Source organism: Theobroma umbraticum, unplaced genomic scaffold (genome assembly GCF_002168275.2).
Source record: "Theobroma umbraticum cultivar Fairchild unplaced genomic scaffold, ASM216827v3 scaffold_50.0, whole genome shotgun sequence".
Lineage (NCBI taxonomy): Eukaryota > Viridiplantae > Streptophyta > Magnoliopsida > Malvales > Malvaceae > Theobroma > Theobroma umbraticum.
Genome location: NW_018397261.1, coordinates 3,928,070 through 3,944,858, shown reverse-complemented (window position 1 = coordinate 3,944,858; position 16,789 = coordinate 3,928,070). Strand labels below are relative to the sequence as shown.

General features: G+C 35.9%; 4 protein-coding genes and 1 non-coding gene across 5 annotated transcripts; 3 read left to right on the top strand and 2 right to left on the bottom strand.

Moving 5' to 3' along the window:
- Positions 1 to 1,052: 1,052 nt before the first annotated feature.
- NPC6 (non-specific phospholipase C6) lies at positions 1,053 to 4,173 on the top strand. Its single transcript, XM_021431430.2, has 3 exons — positions 1,053 to 2,465; positions 3,042 to 3,218; positions 3,585 to 4,173. The coding sequence occupies exons 1-3, from the start codon at positions 1,376 to 1,378 to the stop codon at positions 3,881 to 3,883; spliced, it is 1,566 nt and encodes a 521-aa protein (XP_021287105.1). The 5' UTR covers positions 1,053 to 1,375; the 3' UTR covers positions 3,884 to 4,173.
- Positions 4,174 to 5,288: 1,115 nt separating this feature from the next.
- On the bottom strand, positions 5,289 to 7,293 carry LOC110417903 (mediator of RNA polymerase II transcription subunit). The gene is made up of 4 exons (XM_021430496.1): positions 7,176 to 7,293; positions 6,542 to 7,052; positions 6,110 to 6,202; positions 5,289 to 5,772 (listed from the first exon to the last, which is right to left on the bottom strand). Exons 2-4 carry the CDS (start codon positions 6,959 to 6,961, stop codon positions 5,674 to 5,676), a joined length of 612 nt encoding a protein of 203 aa, XP_021286171.1. The 5' UTR covers positions 6,962 to 7,052; positions 7,176 to 7,293; the 3' UTR covers positions 5,289 to 5,673.
- On the bottom strand, positions 7,155 to 7,236 carry TRNAS-UGA (transfer RNA serine (anticodon UGA)). Its single transcript has one exon. It is a non-coding gene; the product is annotated as a tRNA-Ser (tRNA).
- A 149-nt stretch (positions 7,294 to 7,442) lies between the features above and the next one.
- LOC110417901 (thylakoid lumenal 17.9 kDa protein, chloroplast) lies at positions 7,443 to 8,939 on the top strand. Its single transcript, XM_021430495.2, has 4 exons — positions 7,443 to 7,882; positions 8,015 to 8,129; positions 8,222 to 8,291; positions 8,551 to 8,939. Exons 1-4 carry the CDS (start codon positions 7,605 to 7,607, stop codon positions 8,769 to 8,771), a joined length of 684 nt encoding a protein of 227 aa, XP_021286170.1. The 5' UTR covers positions 7,443 to 7,604; the 3' UTR covers positions 8,772 to 8,939.
- Positions 8,940 to 12,649: 3,710 nt separating this feature from the next.
- On the top strand, positions 12,650 to 16,619 carry LOC110418507 (protein NUCLEAR FUSION DEFECTIVE 4-like). The gene is made up of 3 exons (XM_021431250.2): positions 12,650 to 13,392; positions 14,706 to 15,637; positions 15,747 to 16,619. Exons 1-3 carry the CDS (start codon positions 13,057 to 13,059, stop codon positions 16,243 to 16,245), a joined length of 1,767 nt encoding a protein of 588 aa, XP_021286925.1. The 5' UTR covers positions 12,650 to 13,056; the 3' UTR covers positions 16,246 to 16,619.
- The last annotated feature ends 170 nt before the right edge of the window (positions 16,620 to 16,789 follow it).

Sequence of the window (16,789 nt, the reverse complement as noted above, 5' to 3'; positions counted from 1 at the left end):
GCCCTGCCCGGGATTCTAGGGTAGTGATGGTGTTATACCTTAATTGAACTTTAGTTTGGTGAAATGGGAGGCCTTCACGGTGCACACCTTGGTCTCTCCTTCACTTTTCTTTTCCACTTTTTCTCCCCACTGCTTCAATTTATACTCTTCTTTCCTGTGCTGCTGTCTGTTGGAACTTGAGAAGACAGGGGGATTAAGAATAGTTATAATTTAATCTGAATCCATACCCATCTTCGAAATAACCAGTGTTGCCATATATATGGTTCTACTTAAGGAAATGAGATTTTAATATTACAATTTTTCCAATCATATTGTTGCTGTGTACCCTTCTGTATTTACTATACAAGGAGTAGTATAATACAACTGTCTAATCAAATTTGTATGATGTGGGAATTGATTATTTGAAGGGGAAGGGAAGGGAAGGGAAAAATCTTGGCGTTGCCAGCACAATGACCGCTGTCTGGCTCTAACAAAATAACCAAATGGCTATTGTCATAGTCAAACACATTTGACATTCTTGATTCTTGTCTTCATATTAGACAAAGTTTCTAACATTTTCTAATTGCTTACTTGCCCTTTCCACGTAATTTGGTAATTAACAAGTGTAATTTTAATATCAGTTAATCTATTTTTAACTTGTCGCACTTTTTAATGGAAACTGAGGATACATATCTTTTGCCATAATTAAATTATAATTAATCAATCAGGATTATAAACTGTGCAAAAATTATTGAAAGATTAGGTGAAATTTATATTTATAAATATCAAAATAAAGAATCTGTGTCACAAGAGTAACTGAAAGTGCTACGAAAATGAGTGGGAACCTGACCAGTGCTTAATCCAAAATCCCAACCCACTCACCAATTTAAATTATAACTGACCTTTTTCCGGAGAAGAAAAGTTCTAAATCAACTTAGAGAAGAAAGAAAGAATCAAATTTAAAGCCTTGATAAATGGAAACGAAAAACATAACCGATTCCACATTCCAGATGTCGTTTTCTCAGCCCCTTTATTGTTTTACTTTTTCTTTTAATATATTAAGGATAAAAAGCAGTCACCATTGTAATTTGTAAAGAGCACAAAACCAGAACCTTCTTTTCTTCGCTGTGGGTCTCTCTTTCTGTATCTGATGTCCTTGTACATTGATTTTCTCTCCTCCCTTCTCTACACTGAAAATATCTAGGCAAAGACACTGTCTCTGTGTGGTAGTGTATTGAATTCCCAGTCAAGTTTTCACGTTTTTTTTTTCCTTCATTTGTTAACATTATAGGATAAGTTTAGAGGTTCTTGGATTCCTGGAAGCCCACTATAGAAGCAAAGGGGTAGCCTCCTGAGTATCGAGATAGTAAAAGACCAATCTTTCCCACAGGTTTCAATGGGAGGATCCCAAACCAAGGCACCAACTTCATTTTCCGTCATTTTCTTGCTGTTTCTCACGGTGTCATGTCTCTTCACAACACTGGGAGCCCAGCAGCAGTCACCCATTAAGACCATAGTGGTGTTGGTGATGGAAAATAGATCCTTTGATCACATGGTTGGGTGGATGAAGAAATCCATTAATCCAGCAATCAATGGGGTGACAGGGGATGAATGCAATCCCGTTTCGACAAAAAATCCAAACCCAGAATCCATCTGCTTCACTGATGATGCCGAGTTTGTGGATCCGGATCCAGGTCACTCTTTTGAAGCTGTGGAGCAACAGGTATTTGGCTCTGCCGTCATTCCTTCCATGTCTGGCTTTGTGGAACAAGCATTGTCATTGTCTCAGAACCTCTCTGAGACTGTCATGAAAGGTTTTAGGCCTCAGGCTGTGCCAGTTTATGCTGCTCTTGTAAAGGAATTTGCACTCTTTGATAGGTGGTTTTCTTCAATTCCTGGCCCAACACAGCCCAATAGGTTATTTGTGTATTCTGCTACTTCTCATGGCTCAACAAGTCATGTTAAGAAGCAGTTGGCTCACGGCTACCCCCAAAAAACCATCTTTGAATCACTTCATGAGAATGGTAAGGACTTCGGTATTTATTTCCAAAACATACCCACAACTTTGTTCTATAGAAATCTGAGAAAATTGAAGTATGTATTCAAATTTCATCAGTTTGATTTAAAATTTAAGAAAGATGCTAGGAAAGGTAAACTTCCGAGCTTAACTGTTATCGAGCCAAGATATTTTGATCTTAAGGGATTGCCTGCAAATGATGACCATCCATCCCATGATGTTGCCAGTGGGCAAAAGCTTGTCAAGGAGGTGTATGAGACATTGAGAGCAAGTCCTCAATGGAATGAGACCCTTTTGGTTATTACTTATGATGAGCATGGTGGGTTCTATGATCATGTCAAGACTCCTTATATCAATGTCCCCAACCCAGATGGAAACACTGGCCCTGCTCCTTCTTTCTTCAAGTTTGACAGGCTTGGTGTCCGTGTGCCGACAATCATGGTCTCTCCTTGGATCAAGAAAGGCACTGGTAAGTTGGGTTTTCATCATTTATTTTCAGCTTGCCTCTTCTATGTTCTGCTATAAGCTCTATTATTAGAATAGAATAGTTCTGTGAAAAAACTCATACCTGTTCATAAGAAGACATTAAGTTTTCCAAGCCCGTTTCTGTTTTTTCTGCATTGAGGGGTATTATAAGTTTATTTTGTCAAAAGGCGCTTAATTTTTCAGATTATATAGGATTTGATTTGGTTGATCTTCTTACTAAATAGCCTAATAAGTAAGACTCTGGATTAATTGATTGGGGTATGTTTAGGCAAGTGGTTATGGTTTTGACTCCACTGATTTTGACAATTGGGTGTAATTTTCAATTGCCACCTTAACTGAAGATGTATGTGGATTAGTTAATAATGGTTATAATTTTGACTCCACTGATTTGAAAATTGGGTGTAATTTTCAATTGCCACCTTAACTGAAGATGTTTGTGGATTAGTTAATAATAATGTATTTAGGCGCATGCTGCTGTACTTTTTCTAGTGGTTTTAAATTAGAAGATTGATTCCCTAATTCTTCTTCTATATGCTTGAATTTCTGCTGTTTCTTGTAGTGATAAGTGGTCCAAAGGGACCTACTCCAAACTCTGAATTTGAGCACTCATCCATCCCTGCAACAGTAAAGAAAATGTTCAACCTGTCCTCCAACTTCTTGACTCACAGAGATGCTTGGGCTGGCACTTTTGAGGAGGTTGTTGCGGGGTTGACCTCTCCCAGAACTGATTGCCCAGGTATTTTTTCCGTTGCACACAATTGGTGTGGCAAATTTAGGATCTTCTAGCTAGGCCTAGATGGGAAAAAGGGCAATGTATACTCAAAGTGAGATGAAAAAGGGAGAAACTGAGTGGAAAGAGATATGAGCAGACTAATTAGGTAAAAATAAATTTAAAATAAATCATATGGATTTATTGGATCTTCTGATCATGTGGAAAATAAGAAATCAATGGACAGATTGGTGACAAATATATGGAGCATCCATGATTGGCTTATGCTAATTTGAAAAGGGCAAAATATCATTTTAATAATTAGAGCATCAAAGTTTTGCATGATGAACTGAAAAGAAATTTATTAATTTATTTCCTTTGAATTAAATGCAGTGACACTGCCAGATGTAGCACCTTTGAGGACAACAGAAGCTAAAGAAGATGCTGGTCTCTCTGAATTTCAAAGTGAGGTAGTTCAACTAGCTGCGGTTCTTAATGGTGATCACTTCTTGAGTAGCTTCCCTGATGAGATGGGCAAGAAGATGAGCGTGAAAGAAGCTCAAGAGTATGTGAAAGGAGCAGTTTCACGATTTATAAGAGCAAGCAAAGAGGCAATCAAGTTGGGAGCAGATGAATCTGCCATTGTAGATATGAGATCATCACTTACAACTAGATCTTCAATCCACAACTAGTTGAATCTTCTCCCCTCCATTAATATCTATCGGCCTCTATCTCTTACATGTTATAGAATTTTATTCTCTCATTAAATTTATCAAGTAATATGCAATAAATCTAGGTATTTTTGTGAAAAGAAGTGTGTCTGAATTATAAATGTGTAATGATATCTCCTTATGCTGTGGAGGTGATGAAAGTTCCAGTGTCAAAGCCCCTTCTGTAAATAACTGCTTAAGGGCTACTTCAATTTGTAGAAGTAAAAGGGTTTGTGCCAAAATTATAGAATCCACCTTTGCTCTTTGAAGAACTTAGTCTGGTACATTTAGAGCGCCCTCTTCCCATGCTTCACAGGTAACTAGTTAATTTGTTGCCGTATGACCACCGGGCTTTTATTTCAGAACTGGCGTTTTGCCAACATCTGGTCGGCATCTGGACACGAGGATTGTAATAGCTGAAGATGGGTCCTAGGCTCTTGGCACCCTTACATTTTAGGTTTGCTTTGCTTGTGTGGTGGGAGAAGAGAAAAGGCAGACTGGGCTCCTTCGCTCCTGCCTCGAGAACTAATGGCTACCAGCCTACACACAGCCCAGCAAGCTCATAATTACCGGGGATATATATATATTATCCACGATTCTGAGAACCTTCATCAAGCTATCCATTCCAATTAGGATTTGCCCTTAAAAACGCAGATTATTATAGTCGCCCCTGGCCTTGTGGTTTGATGAAAATTGCAGCTATTATTTTTAGTTAATCTCTGGCCAAAACAAAAATATATAGTCAATCATTCAAAATGTAAAATTATACAAGGTAAGATCTTAATTTTCATGAACCCCTAAAAAAATTCGTGATGAAGAGGTTTAAGATCTTCATCAGTTCACCTAATGGTTTCTAACTTGAATTTCAGTAAAAATAACCATAAAGAAAAATTTGATCATTCAGTTAAATTTACCACATTCTGGTAATAGGAGTGGCGAAAAACTTGACACCACATGGTTAACAAGGATTTGGTTGTCTTTTCGATCAATTACAGGTTCGAATATGAGTTTAGAACATAATCCTCCCCATCAGTTTCACGTGAAATAAAATTTTGAAGATGCAACAGAGTGGCGACCGACGATGGCTGCGCTTGCTACAAGACAAGGCAGCTAACAACTCCGTGAAAACGACAAATAATGGGCTTCTAGCCCCTACCACTAACACCAAATAGCAAAATAAACAGCAGCCATTTTGGGTTCCAGTTGATGGGCCAGAAAGCAATTAGCTAACATCCTAGCACCAGCAAGAGAAAAAAGCTACATAAATCAACTTCTCGCAGCTCATTTTGCTCAATTAGGAAGTGCCAGTGGTTCAATAATCACGTAGGGCTTCTCCTTTGAGGAGCAGCTTAATGCTTGAGATACAGCCATGGTGAGCTCAAGCTCATAATGCAAATGAAGTTATGCCTATATGTATTTCAATCAAGTGATCACTACAATGAATCAAGCTACCTTGTACTTGATGGATGCTTGGTTCGAACTACGCTTAGTCTGTAATGTTAAACTGAATGCATACAAGGCAAAAAAAAAAAAAAAATTCTTGAAGGGCTCCTTTTCATTTTTCTTTTTGGTCATACCATTTTTCTGCCCTCCAATTGCTCAAAACCAAAGTGCCGCTCCATCCCAATGAAAGACGTATACATAGAACTAATCCTGGCATTCCATAGAATGAATGATGGGAAGACAACAACATCATCATTCAAAGCAGACACCTGGGTTCATGTTCCTCTCCTAGGACACCCGTTTCAGCAACCAAGATGCTTATCCAAACTTTAGATTGAACAAGGACTTTGCCAAGTAGATATGTCTGTAATAAGCTCCCGTAGCTGGTCTATTAGAAGCTTGAGATATTCATTTTTGTTTGCAAGCTCCTACATAGAAAACCACCATTTTAGTTGCTCTTTTACAGACATTAAACAGTGTTTCTTGATGAATTAAGACTCAAAATTAAACAGCATCAGAAAGAAAGTAATCAGCTAAGAGCTCCCCATTTTAACACTTCCAAGAATCCATGAACCATCACAAATTTATAGGTTTTGCAAACCTGATATAATCAAAGTAACAACACTACTTTAAAATTTGAAAATCCACAACAACCCAAATCCTGCCCCCTTCAAAAAGAGTGGATGTAATTACCACTAGTGTTTTAAGGGATATGAACTGCATAACGTAAAGACTAAAATTAAAAACATTTTCACTGCCAACTACCTTTCTTAGATTAGAGGCTTGGTCTTCCAACTTGTCAATTTCTGCTTCATCTGCAGGACTGCTTGCAGTTGAACCCGTTTCAAATGCTTTTGCCTATTTTAAGATTAAAAAAAATACACCAAATATAATTCAATTCTTATTCCTTGAGCTAATTGAAACACATTAAAACTCCAAATAATGAAAATAACTTTCCTAACAATGTAGCAATAAATATATTAAAATTTGTGGCATGATGCTCATTCAAAGTAAAGCAGTATGAATATAGAATTTTTGACAAAAAGCCTTATTCCTAATTAACAATTTCAAAGACCGACTAATTTAAATGATGAAATCAGGCTCTAAGTAAATTCCTAATTGCCTAAATAACACTCATACTTCCCACCCCAGAAAAGTTCCTAACTTGAGCTGTAAAAGCCCTAAATTTCTCAATACCTTTTGAGAATTGGGAATAGCGGCGAGCACAGCGCGAAGAGAAGCGACGGAGTTCTTATACCTCAGGCGAGCCTCATCGAGAGCACCATTGCCGCTACCTCCGATTCCACCCATCTCCAAGTGATGGCCGCCATCGGATGCCGAATCACCGTTGGCTATGCCGTTGGAGAGAGAAGAAGGGCCGTTAGGCGCAGCAGTGTTGGCAGTAGTAGTAGAAGAAGCGGTTGTAGAATTACTTGAAGAAGGGGTGGTCGACCACAAGGCAGGGTTGCAAAGCTCGTCGTTCATGGAAGAAAGGATCTGGAAAGCTGCTTCGATGGTTTCTTCTAGATGTTTCAGGCCTTCTGCTGCTAGCTCCTGTGTCGTTTTGGTGTTGCTGCTTGTTGGTGGTGTTGTCGCGTTTAAGGGATTTTCTTCCATTTTCTTAAAAAGGGTTTTTCTTTTGTCTTCCCCCTTTTTCCGTTTGGTTGCCGAGAAAATTTAAAGTGGAGGATTTCCGGGCTTCAAGTTCCTAAACGAAATCAAATCTGGGTGAGCCCTAACGTAACAGTGAATATGAAGCTAGTGATTGGGAAAAATCAGAGCACAAAAAATTTAAACAAATAAAAAGAAGCGTCGACAGCAGGGTTCGAACCTGCGCGGGCAATGCCCAACAGATTTCAAGTCTGTCTCCTTAACCACTCGGACATATCGACACAATTGCTAGCGCTGTAAGGTATTTAATATTATTGTGATAAAGATCATACAATGCTTCATTCCCCAAAACCCAAATCATAACGTTTCAGCCGCCTGAATTTATTTCTTGTTTAGAAGGAAATTGTTTCAGAATTTAGTTATGCCATGAAACTTAACTATAAAACTTCTTAGTGGAAATGTGTATTTAGACAATCAACCAGCGTTAAAGTTAAGCAGGACTAGTATTTTTTCTTATTTTCTAGTTGACTCTGTTGAAAAAAACAAAAAAGTGTGAAACGGTACTGTTTTATACTAGTTGGGACACAACCAGGGAGAGAAGGTTGGAGATGTGAGCGGAGGAGAAAAAGGATAACAGAAAGTAACAACCATGGCCATTACTCTGATTGGTCACCTCCTCCCTCTACTTTCTTCGGCCTCTAAACAGCCAACACCCTCTGCAACATTTTCTCAAGTGCAAATCTCAAAGAATCCTAACCTGAAACCCATTCTCTTCTCTAACTTGCTCTCTCTAGCCCTCACTTTAACCTTGAACTCGCCACTACCTTCCATAGCCTTTCCTTCTGTTAACTCTGTGTCTTCCCCCCAACTACCACCCATCACCCCTTTTACTGAGTCCAAGTTCTTGCAGCTTGGACTGGAAGATGGGTCTGTCTTAAAACTTTTTCATCTCTTTAACTGGTTTCAATTAAGCAAATATATTAAGTTTATTTCAGTGGTTTTTAATTTATTGATAATAACGTTTTATAACTAGGAGGGAAATGCTTTATCACTTCGCAGGAAAATTAGGCCTTGCCCGTCCACAAATCCAGGTTGTGTGTCAACAAATGCAAAATCATCATCTTTTGCTTTCCCATGGATCATTCCCGAGAATTCTACAGAGAATGCGGTTCAGGTTTGAGAAATTTATTTTTTTGCCTTTATTTCTGAATAATTTGTAATGTGAAATTGTCATATTGACTTGGTTTTGAGCATGCTTCATTGCAGGAACTACAAGAAGCAATCCTAAAAACTCAGAAGAATGCCAAGATTGAGGTTGTTGAAGATACCCCAAGTGGTAAGTAGACTGAAAGCCCTATACATGCCGACATGATGATACAAATTGGCATTTGAAGTGGAATAATGGAGATATCCAATGTGCATGTAGTTCAAGTGTAAATTAAAGGCTTTAAAGATAGTTTATATGGGGCAGAAAGGAAGAAGGACAATTGAACCAAATTAAGAATAAGCTAAGGCCTTTTAATCTTTTATGTTCATATATTTGTGTAGACTGAGATATCGAACAATTTACTGACAACTGTTAAACAAATGATCAGGGAAATATTTACTAGCCGAGGTTGATGGAGCGTTTGGGCGGGACGTGCTGGAGTTTTTAGTGAAGGGAGATGTTGTTACTTACAGGTCTATGGCCGAGAAAGTGACCTATGTTTACCCTTTCACAACAGCAATTGGTGACTCAAAAGGTCAGGAAGAGAGGTTAAAGAAGATCATAGCCCAATTAGGCTGGTATGTTCCAAGTTTTGATTCCATGGAATAGGCTTATGTCGTTTTCCCTCATCAATATGTATCCACTACTTCAATTCCTTTCTTTTTTCCTAGAAGAACAATTTTCATAAAAATTGGAAAAGCTATTCGGGGTATATATACGGAGGATGAATGGAGTATGGTGACTGTGGAAGTTCATCTGTAATTTTATGGCATTTTAGTGCCTAGAATTTGCTGTTTCACCTGCAAATTCATTGACTACTCACTGTTTTCATGACTTCTGAAATAATTGGTAAAACAAAAATGGTATCCAACTTAATATTCAACTGAAAAAAGTCATCGCTTGCAAGTCTTCAAAGTTGCCGTAGTTTCAAGGTATAACACATGTACAAAAACAAGTGGCAAGTTGACAGAACTTAGTAAAAACGATTTGTTCATCCACAAGATTTCCTAAGCAAAGTCTTGAAGAAAAATCTAGTCTACTTTTCGCCTTTTAATCAATCAACAAGTTGGTCATTGGAATACTCCTTAATTAACATGTTTGAAAAATCGTATCTCCTTTCTTATATGGTGTAGGCTTTAAGTCATTGCAAGAAAATAAAGAAAATTCTGTACCAATTGGCCAATATATAGCCATGAATTTCGTGATTCAACATTGATCTAAACAACGACATTGAGATGATAATCCAAAAAATGTCTTTGGCATGTCAGTTTCTTCACTCGACAGCCCAACAAATCGAGGCAGTGAAAGGGAGGAAAGAAAAAGGAAGAGTGGAAAGAGTCAAATAAAAGAAAGTCCACAGAAATTGGATGGCTTGGATAGATGATGCGTGTAGTGCATGCTCCATAGAAATGGACAGTTGAAATAAAAACAATTATTGATTAATGGTGTTAATAATAAAAGATTAAAAACATTATTTTAAAATAAAAAAATCAAATTATCCTTTTAAAATATTTTTAAAAACTTTTTAAATTTTACCCACCAAACCTCCTGTCCCTTTCTTTTGATCATAATGCAGTCAAAGAATGACGTATACCACATTTCCACTTCATCTATATATGTATCTCAAATAATTCATTCTCAAGCTCACTGTATAAAGACGGCTGCAATTCTGAAATTAAAATTCACTGTATAAAGACGGCTGGATTAATTTGATTGGACCGTCCATCACATTAAGGTGGGTAGAATTGGACCAATGGAGCTATTCTCGTCCCAAATCTGTAAGTGGCAGAAAGGGTACCCATTCTAGGAAAGCAATAGTACAAAATTTGGCTTTTTTTTTTTTTTCAAATCTTAAATTTATTTATTACCCTTAAGTCTACTGCTATTTGTTCGGGCTCGGGCTCTTAAGTGGCGACATTATGTATTCATATATATATATATATATATATATATATATATTTATAACAATTTTTTTAAATATTCATTATATTAAAAATATATTTCAATATATAAAATTTTACTAGAAAAAAACCTCTGAAAAAAAATTTAAGCAAAGAAAAAATAGTATACAATTATTTTTAAGAATACGCTTTTGAAATATTACTTCATTAAAAACCTTATAAAAAAAAACTAGTGAGTAAAACCTTGATTAAGAAAAATAATACAGCTCATATTTTACTTCTCTTAATGGCTACATTGTTTAAGATATTTAAAACGACGTATTTGTATCAATTTTTCAAATATTACAGTAGAAAGGTCTTTGGTGAATAAATTTACTAGATTGTCACTTGAATGAATTTATTGAACGCTAATATCATTTTTTTTTAAGATAATAAATGAAGAAGAATTTTTTGTGAAATATATTTTGTTCTATTGCTTTTAATGTATCATTCCTTTAATCGGGTCAAGCAAATAGTATTGTTCTCATATAGCGTTGTTAGAATTTTCTTCTTTGTTGACAAGTCACACTTTACTCGAATATGTTGAGTTATAAACCTTAACTAAACACAATTTTGACTTGCTTCATGAATTGTTAAAATTTATACACGATTAAAAGAAATAGTAACTATAATTTATTATATAGAACGCTATGAAATAGCCGTACCTCTATATATGAATAAGTAACTTGTCGGAGATCAAGCTTTGTGTAGATTAAATAAATACTCTACATCCTCATAACTAATTAAATTTGATTTTGAATATATTTGAATAATATAAGCATGTGTCCATTGTTCTTCAAAGATATAAAATTATATATTTAATTTCATTCCAATGCCTTCAAGTTAGAAAAGAACTATATCTTACTAATAAATTTACAGCAAATAATATATTAGGTCATGTATTGCTAGTAAGATACGTTAGTATTTTGATTTCACTAAGATATGATACTTCAAGACCAAAAGATTCTTTTATCATCTTCACGAGATTGGAAAGGGTCTTTTTTTTACATTTAGTGACCTTACAACTATTAGTGAATTCAATGGATGTGCTTTATATAGAATCGTTTTAGCACTTTTACTATATAATTTGATTAAAAGACTTAATTTTTATATTATTATATTATTATATAAAAACTTACTAATTTCTATACATTACCATAAAAACTAAGTTGAATGTCCATTAGATTAGATTAAAATTTGAATTTAATCTATTCAAATCAAATCTTTTAGCATTATTTTATCTTGTAAATTCTATCCCTATAAATAAGTATCTTACTTCATTTGTAATACATATTCTTGAATAAGATTTTTTTATTTTATTAATACTTTTCTCTCATAGATGTTCTTTCGGGTTATATTTCACAATATGTTATTAGTACAATTTCTAATCTTTTTAAGTTTTAGTATCATTTAGTTTTTATAATCCAAAAGTCCATTTCTTCAGGTTTCAAAAAGATTTTAATAGTTGGTGTTTAATTTTAAGTTTTAGCAAATCAAGTAAATGACTTGATATCTCTTAAGTATTTTTATTTTGTAAAAATTAATTTTAATGTGAATTTTGTTATTGTATAGTATTTATCATATTTTTTTATTAATTTATTAAATCAGATTGGGCATGAAAATATATATAAGATATTTTTATTTTAATTTTGAAATATGATTTTTTTAATATTTATTTTTTTTGTTGAATTCTGACTATAATTTTACTTAACATTTGTAAATCTATCTTTAATAATCAAATATTAAAATTCAAACTAAATTACACTCATATATTTAACCTATTAGACTACTTAACCTAATATAATATATATATATATATACATATATATTTATAACACCTCTGTCCATAGGTATTTTTTTCAAGAAAATGAAGAAAAAGCCATTGTGGTCATTTACCTTAGCCTCCTGAACTCAACCATCACGAGCAAAATGCTACTGACAAGCCCTTCAAACAAAAAGCCTTACGTAGAAGAGTAGGATTCTTATTGTTTAGATCCCTAGGGACAAATATTAAATATTAATTGAAGGCAAGTGGAAAACACCGAAACAGCACGTTTTCAATTATTATATGACGGCCTACGCATGTTGATGATAGTATTATCATTTTTAAAAGCAGCAGGCATTCACGTTGCGATGTTCATTGGATTAACGGCACACGTTTTCATTTAATAGAGGCGCTTTCCATGGACAATCATGATTCTTGCAGATTTTTTCCCTTTTTGTTTGGGTTACAAATTGCAAGAAAATTAGAGGAAAAGACAATCAAGCCCAATATGTGTTTGCTGAATCAGGGTCAGAAGCTACTGTTATCACACCTTTCTTCATCTTATTTCCAACAATAATTCTCGTCTACTTTTCAATGCTTATCTAGTTAAAATCGAAATTGGAATGTCATCCCATCTGTTTATCTTCTCAATCCAGCTGCTTTGACTAATTAATTAAGCTCGCAAGCATGCTTTTATTAATAAATATAATATATATATATATATATATATATATATGCAACCATTATTATCCTAATCATGGTTGTTAGGAGTCTACATGGTTAGGCCATTGATCTACATGGTTAATAATTGTTTTACGAAAAACAAAAAAAGCACAGAAAGAACGAGGGAGCGATGGAAAAGCAAACTGATAAGCTATGTGATACGAGAATGTAAGAGAGAGAGAGAGAGAGAGAAAGAGACAGCAGTTATAATGACCGTTGGTCAGACCATGAGCTATTGTCCTGTTTCGTAATTCTAGTCTCCACAGATCGTTGAAAAAGAAGAAACGTTCGTGGCAAACCATTCAGCTAACAAGTTACCCCTTCCATCTTCACACAAACTGTGTCTGAACAAAGACTCCTTTATCATCAATCAACTTGAATCAATCCCAATCAAAACTCTCTTTGGGTCAGTTTTACCTCTTTCTTTTTTTTGTGTTCGCTGGAGCCACAGAGAGAGAGAGAGGTTATGGAACAGATACCTGAAAAACTCAAGGCCCTTGTCAACAACAGATGGCTGGTGTTTGTGTGTGCAATGTGGGTTCAGTCATGTGCTGGAGTTGGCTACTTGTTTGGAAGCATTTCGCCAGTGATCAAAAGTGCCATGGGCTACAACCAGAGGCAGATAGCTATCTTGGGTGTGGCTAAAGACTTGGGTGATAGTATTGGCTTTGTAGCTGGAAGCTTGTGTGAGATCCTGCCTATTTGGGTGATTTTGCTCATTGGGGTTGTCCAGAATTTTGTTGGCTATGGTCTGGTTTGGCTTGTTATTGCTAATATACTGCCTGATTTGCCTCTCTGGGTGGTGAGTTTTATTCGGTTTTCATTTATCTTGGGATTTTAAATGAAAAAGTTTAATTGTTTGCTCTGTGCTAGGAAAAAAGTTTGACTTTTTCTCTCTTTGGTTGAAAAGCATTTTTGGATTAATTTTTGTGGCTTTTAAGAAATTTGATTTCTCTTCTGGGATAAGAAAATCTAGTGATCTTTGTCAATCATGTTGAATTGTTGATGGTGATGATAATCCAGTTGCTCGCAAGAAGGCATCTTTCTGTGTTTTAGAGTGGAATATGTGTGGTTGGTATCTGATTTGATTGTTTAATTAACTGAGAGCCTTAAGCTTGGCAATTGAGCTTATAGCTGTAAACCGTGATATGGTAAATTTGTAAGTTTTTCCCCTAAATTAACATTTTATCTCAAGATTAAGGGGGAACTCTAATTGACAGAAGGATCACTAACAAGAATTAGATTCCAGTTGATAAAGCTCCTGAAATTTCACAAAAGTTGTTGTCCATAATGTGAAAAAATTCTAATACTATCCATAACAGATTCAACTGTATTTTGAATTACTCCTACAATTTAGAGTCGATTCTTCAACAAACTGATAGCAGATTGGGTGTCTGATTGTCTAGATGCACTCTTGAGTCATGGACTTACGTTAAAATCATATCTATGTTGCTTTTAATTTTTGTTGATCATGTTCCTCAATTCTGATCTGATTCTGATTGTTAATATTGATATTGTTTAGCTGAGCTTTCTTTTCATTTGTTTTAAACATAAAGAACTTCATAATCTTTCTCTTCATCATATTTCTATTTAACAGACAGAAAGGCTTTGGGCTTATCCTGCATTAGTTTTAAATTTTAAGGGTACAGCCACAGCAATTTAATCAATCTCATATTCATTTTTGCCTCAGTGTCTCATTACTAATGATGGTCAAAAACATAATGAGTGAAAGACTCTTGAAAATGACTGAACTTGTTTTAGCCTGTCAAGTTGAGGCTAAATCTTTCTAGTAAATAGACTTGTGTTAGAAGAGAAAGTTGGCTATATAAAATGAAGGGACTGATCTAATGACAAGTTTATCCAAGAGTTGTTCTTTTTTATGGTGGAGAAAAGCAGTTAAAAATATGCTTCTTTTCTATACTATGTGTTCCAGGACACTATAGTCAAGCACCATACTCTGAGATTATAATTGTTAAAATGAATCTTGTTTTATTTGTTGAATCATAATTATCTAACTGAGGAAATTCATCCTTTTTTCATACTTTAGTTAAAAATCTGTGGACCATCTTTGGCTGTTTCCAAGTTGAAAAATGCTAATCAAGTTTTGCTTTGCAGCTGTGTGTCGCTATATTTGTGGGAACAAATGGTGAGACATACTACAACACAGCAGCTCTAGTTTCATGTGTGCAGAACTTCCCCAAAAGTCGGGGTCCTGTTGTGGGGATACTTAAAGGATTTGCTGGCTTAAGTGGTGCAATTTTGACCCAAGTTTATACCATGATTAATTTTCCTAATGAAGCGGCACTCATCTTCATGGTTGCAGTTGGGCCATCAATAGTTGTTATTGCTTTGATGTTCATTGTTAGACCTGTAGGGGGACACAAACAAGTCAGGCCTTCCGATGGTTCAAGCTTCCTTTTTACATATAGTGTTTGCCTTATTCTGGCAGCTTATTTGTTGGGAGTATTGGTGCTTGAGGATATAGTTGGCATAAATCAAACTCTGGTCACATTGCTTGGAGTGCTTTTAATCATTCTTATATTGCTTCCAGTTATAATTCCTATTTTATTGGTTTTTGCATCGGAACCAAGCCCTCCAGTAGAGGAGAATCTTCTCCCCAAGCCAGAGAAACAAGAATCAGGTAGTTTTGAGCAGAATGAAAATGAGGTCATTCTGAGTGAGGTTGAAGATGAGAAGCCTCCGGAAGTGGACTCTCTTCCAGCGTTAGAAAGACAAAAACGAATTGCACAGTTGCAAGCAAAACTGTTCCAAGCAGCTGCAGAAGGAGCAGTGCGGGTCAAGAGAAAAAGAGGGCCACGTAGAGGGGAGGATTTCACCTTATTACAAGCACTGATAAAAGCAGATTTTTGGCTAATGTTCTTCTCCCTTGTACTGGCTGCTGGATCTGGTTTGACCGTCATCGATAACCTGGGTCAAATTTGCCAGTCTTTGGGGTACAGCGATACGAGCATATTTGTATCCATGGTCAGTATTTTTAACTTTCTTGGTCGTGTTGGTGGTGGATACTTTTCTGAGACTATTATCAGGTGAAAACAAATTACATTTCATCCAAATGTGCAACTTCAGTAATTCTCCTTCAGCTGATACTGGCGAATGATATGCTAATCCTTGTTTTTATGTTTTATATTTTACCAGGAAATATGCTTTCCCCAGACCAGTGGCCATGGCTGTGGTTCAGGTTATAATGGCATTTGGACTCCTCTACTATGCTCTAGGCGGGCCTGGGCAAATATATGTCACGACTGTGTTAACAGGACTAGGATATGGTGCCCACTGGGCTATTGTGCCAGCCTCAGCTTCCGAGCTTTTTGGATTGAAGTCTTTTGGCGCCTTGTATAATTTTCTCACACTGGCAAGTCCTGCTGGTTCTCTAATATTTTCTGGTGTCATTGCTAGTGGTATATATGACCATTATGCAGAGAAACAAGCTAGCCTTCGACAGCCAGTTTCAGGATCTCTGCTCAGTATTCCTCTTCGGGATGATGATTCACTAACCTGTGAGGGTTCCATATGCTACTCTCTCACTTGCGCTTTAATGTCAGGACTTTGTCTGGTTGCAATGGTGTTAAGCTTGATCGTTGTTTATCGGACTAGAAGTGTGTATGCTCAACTCTATGGGAAGTCTCGCAATTGAGTTGCAAGGAGGAGCCACTGTAGCTTTTTTTCTTTACTGTCAACCTGAAGAATTTTGTTGGTCCTTATCTATGCGATTGGGTATGTTGCAGAGGGAAGAAAAGTGGGCAAACATTTCCTTTTCAAGCAACTGCAAACAGGCAACTGGAGATGTTTACAAGGTTTTCAAAACAAGCTCTGCATGTTGTTTTAATGTTGGATGCATACGGTTCAGAAGGCATAGTTGATTCTTATACAAGAATTAGAGGATTCTGGTCAAGAGGTGCAGGTTATTTCATTCACCTGTAGACCATAACCAGGATCTGCTCAGCCAACTTATGTTTGTAATGTAGCCACCATGCCTTATAGATGGTAGAGTTAGAATATTTTTCTTAAGTCTTCCTTTCTTATTATCTTCTGTTTTACAGAGGACAGTTAGAAAAGCAAGATAAATGTGACTGGGCCTGCAGTTCACTCATATTGACTCCTCATTTCACAATGTTGTCATAATTTAAATTGAATCTTATATTTCTTAATGGCCGTATAATTAGAAAGAGGGAGAAAAT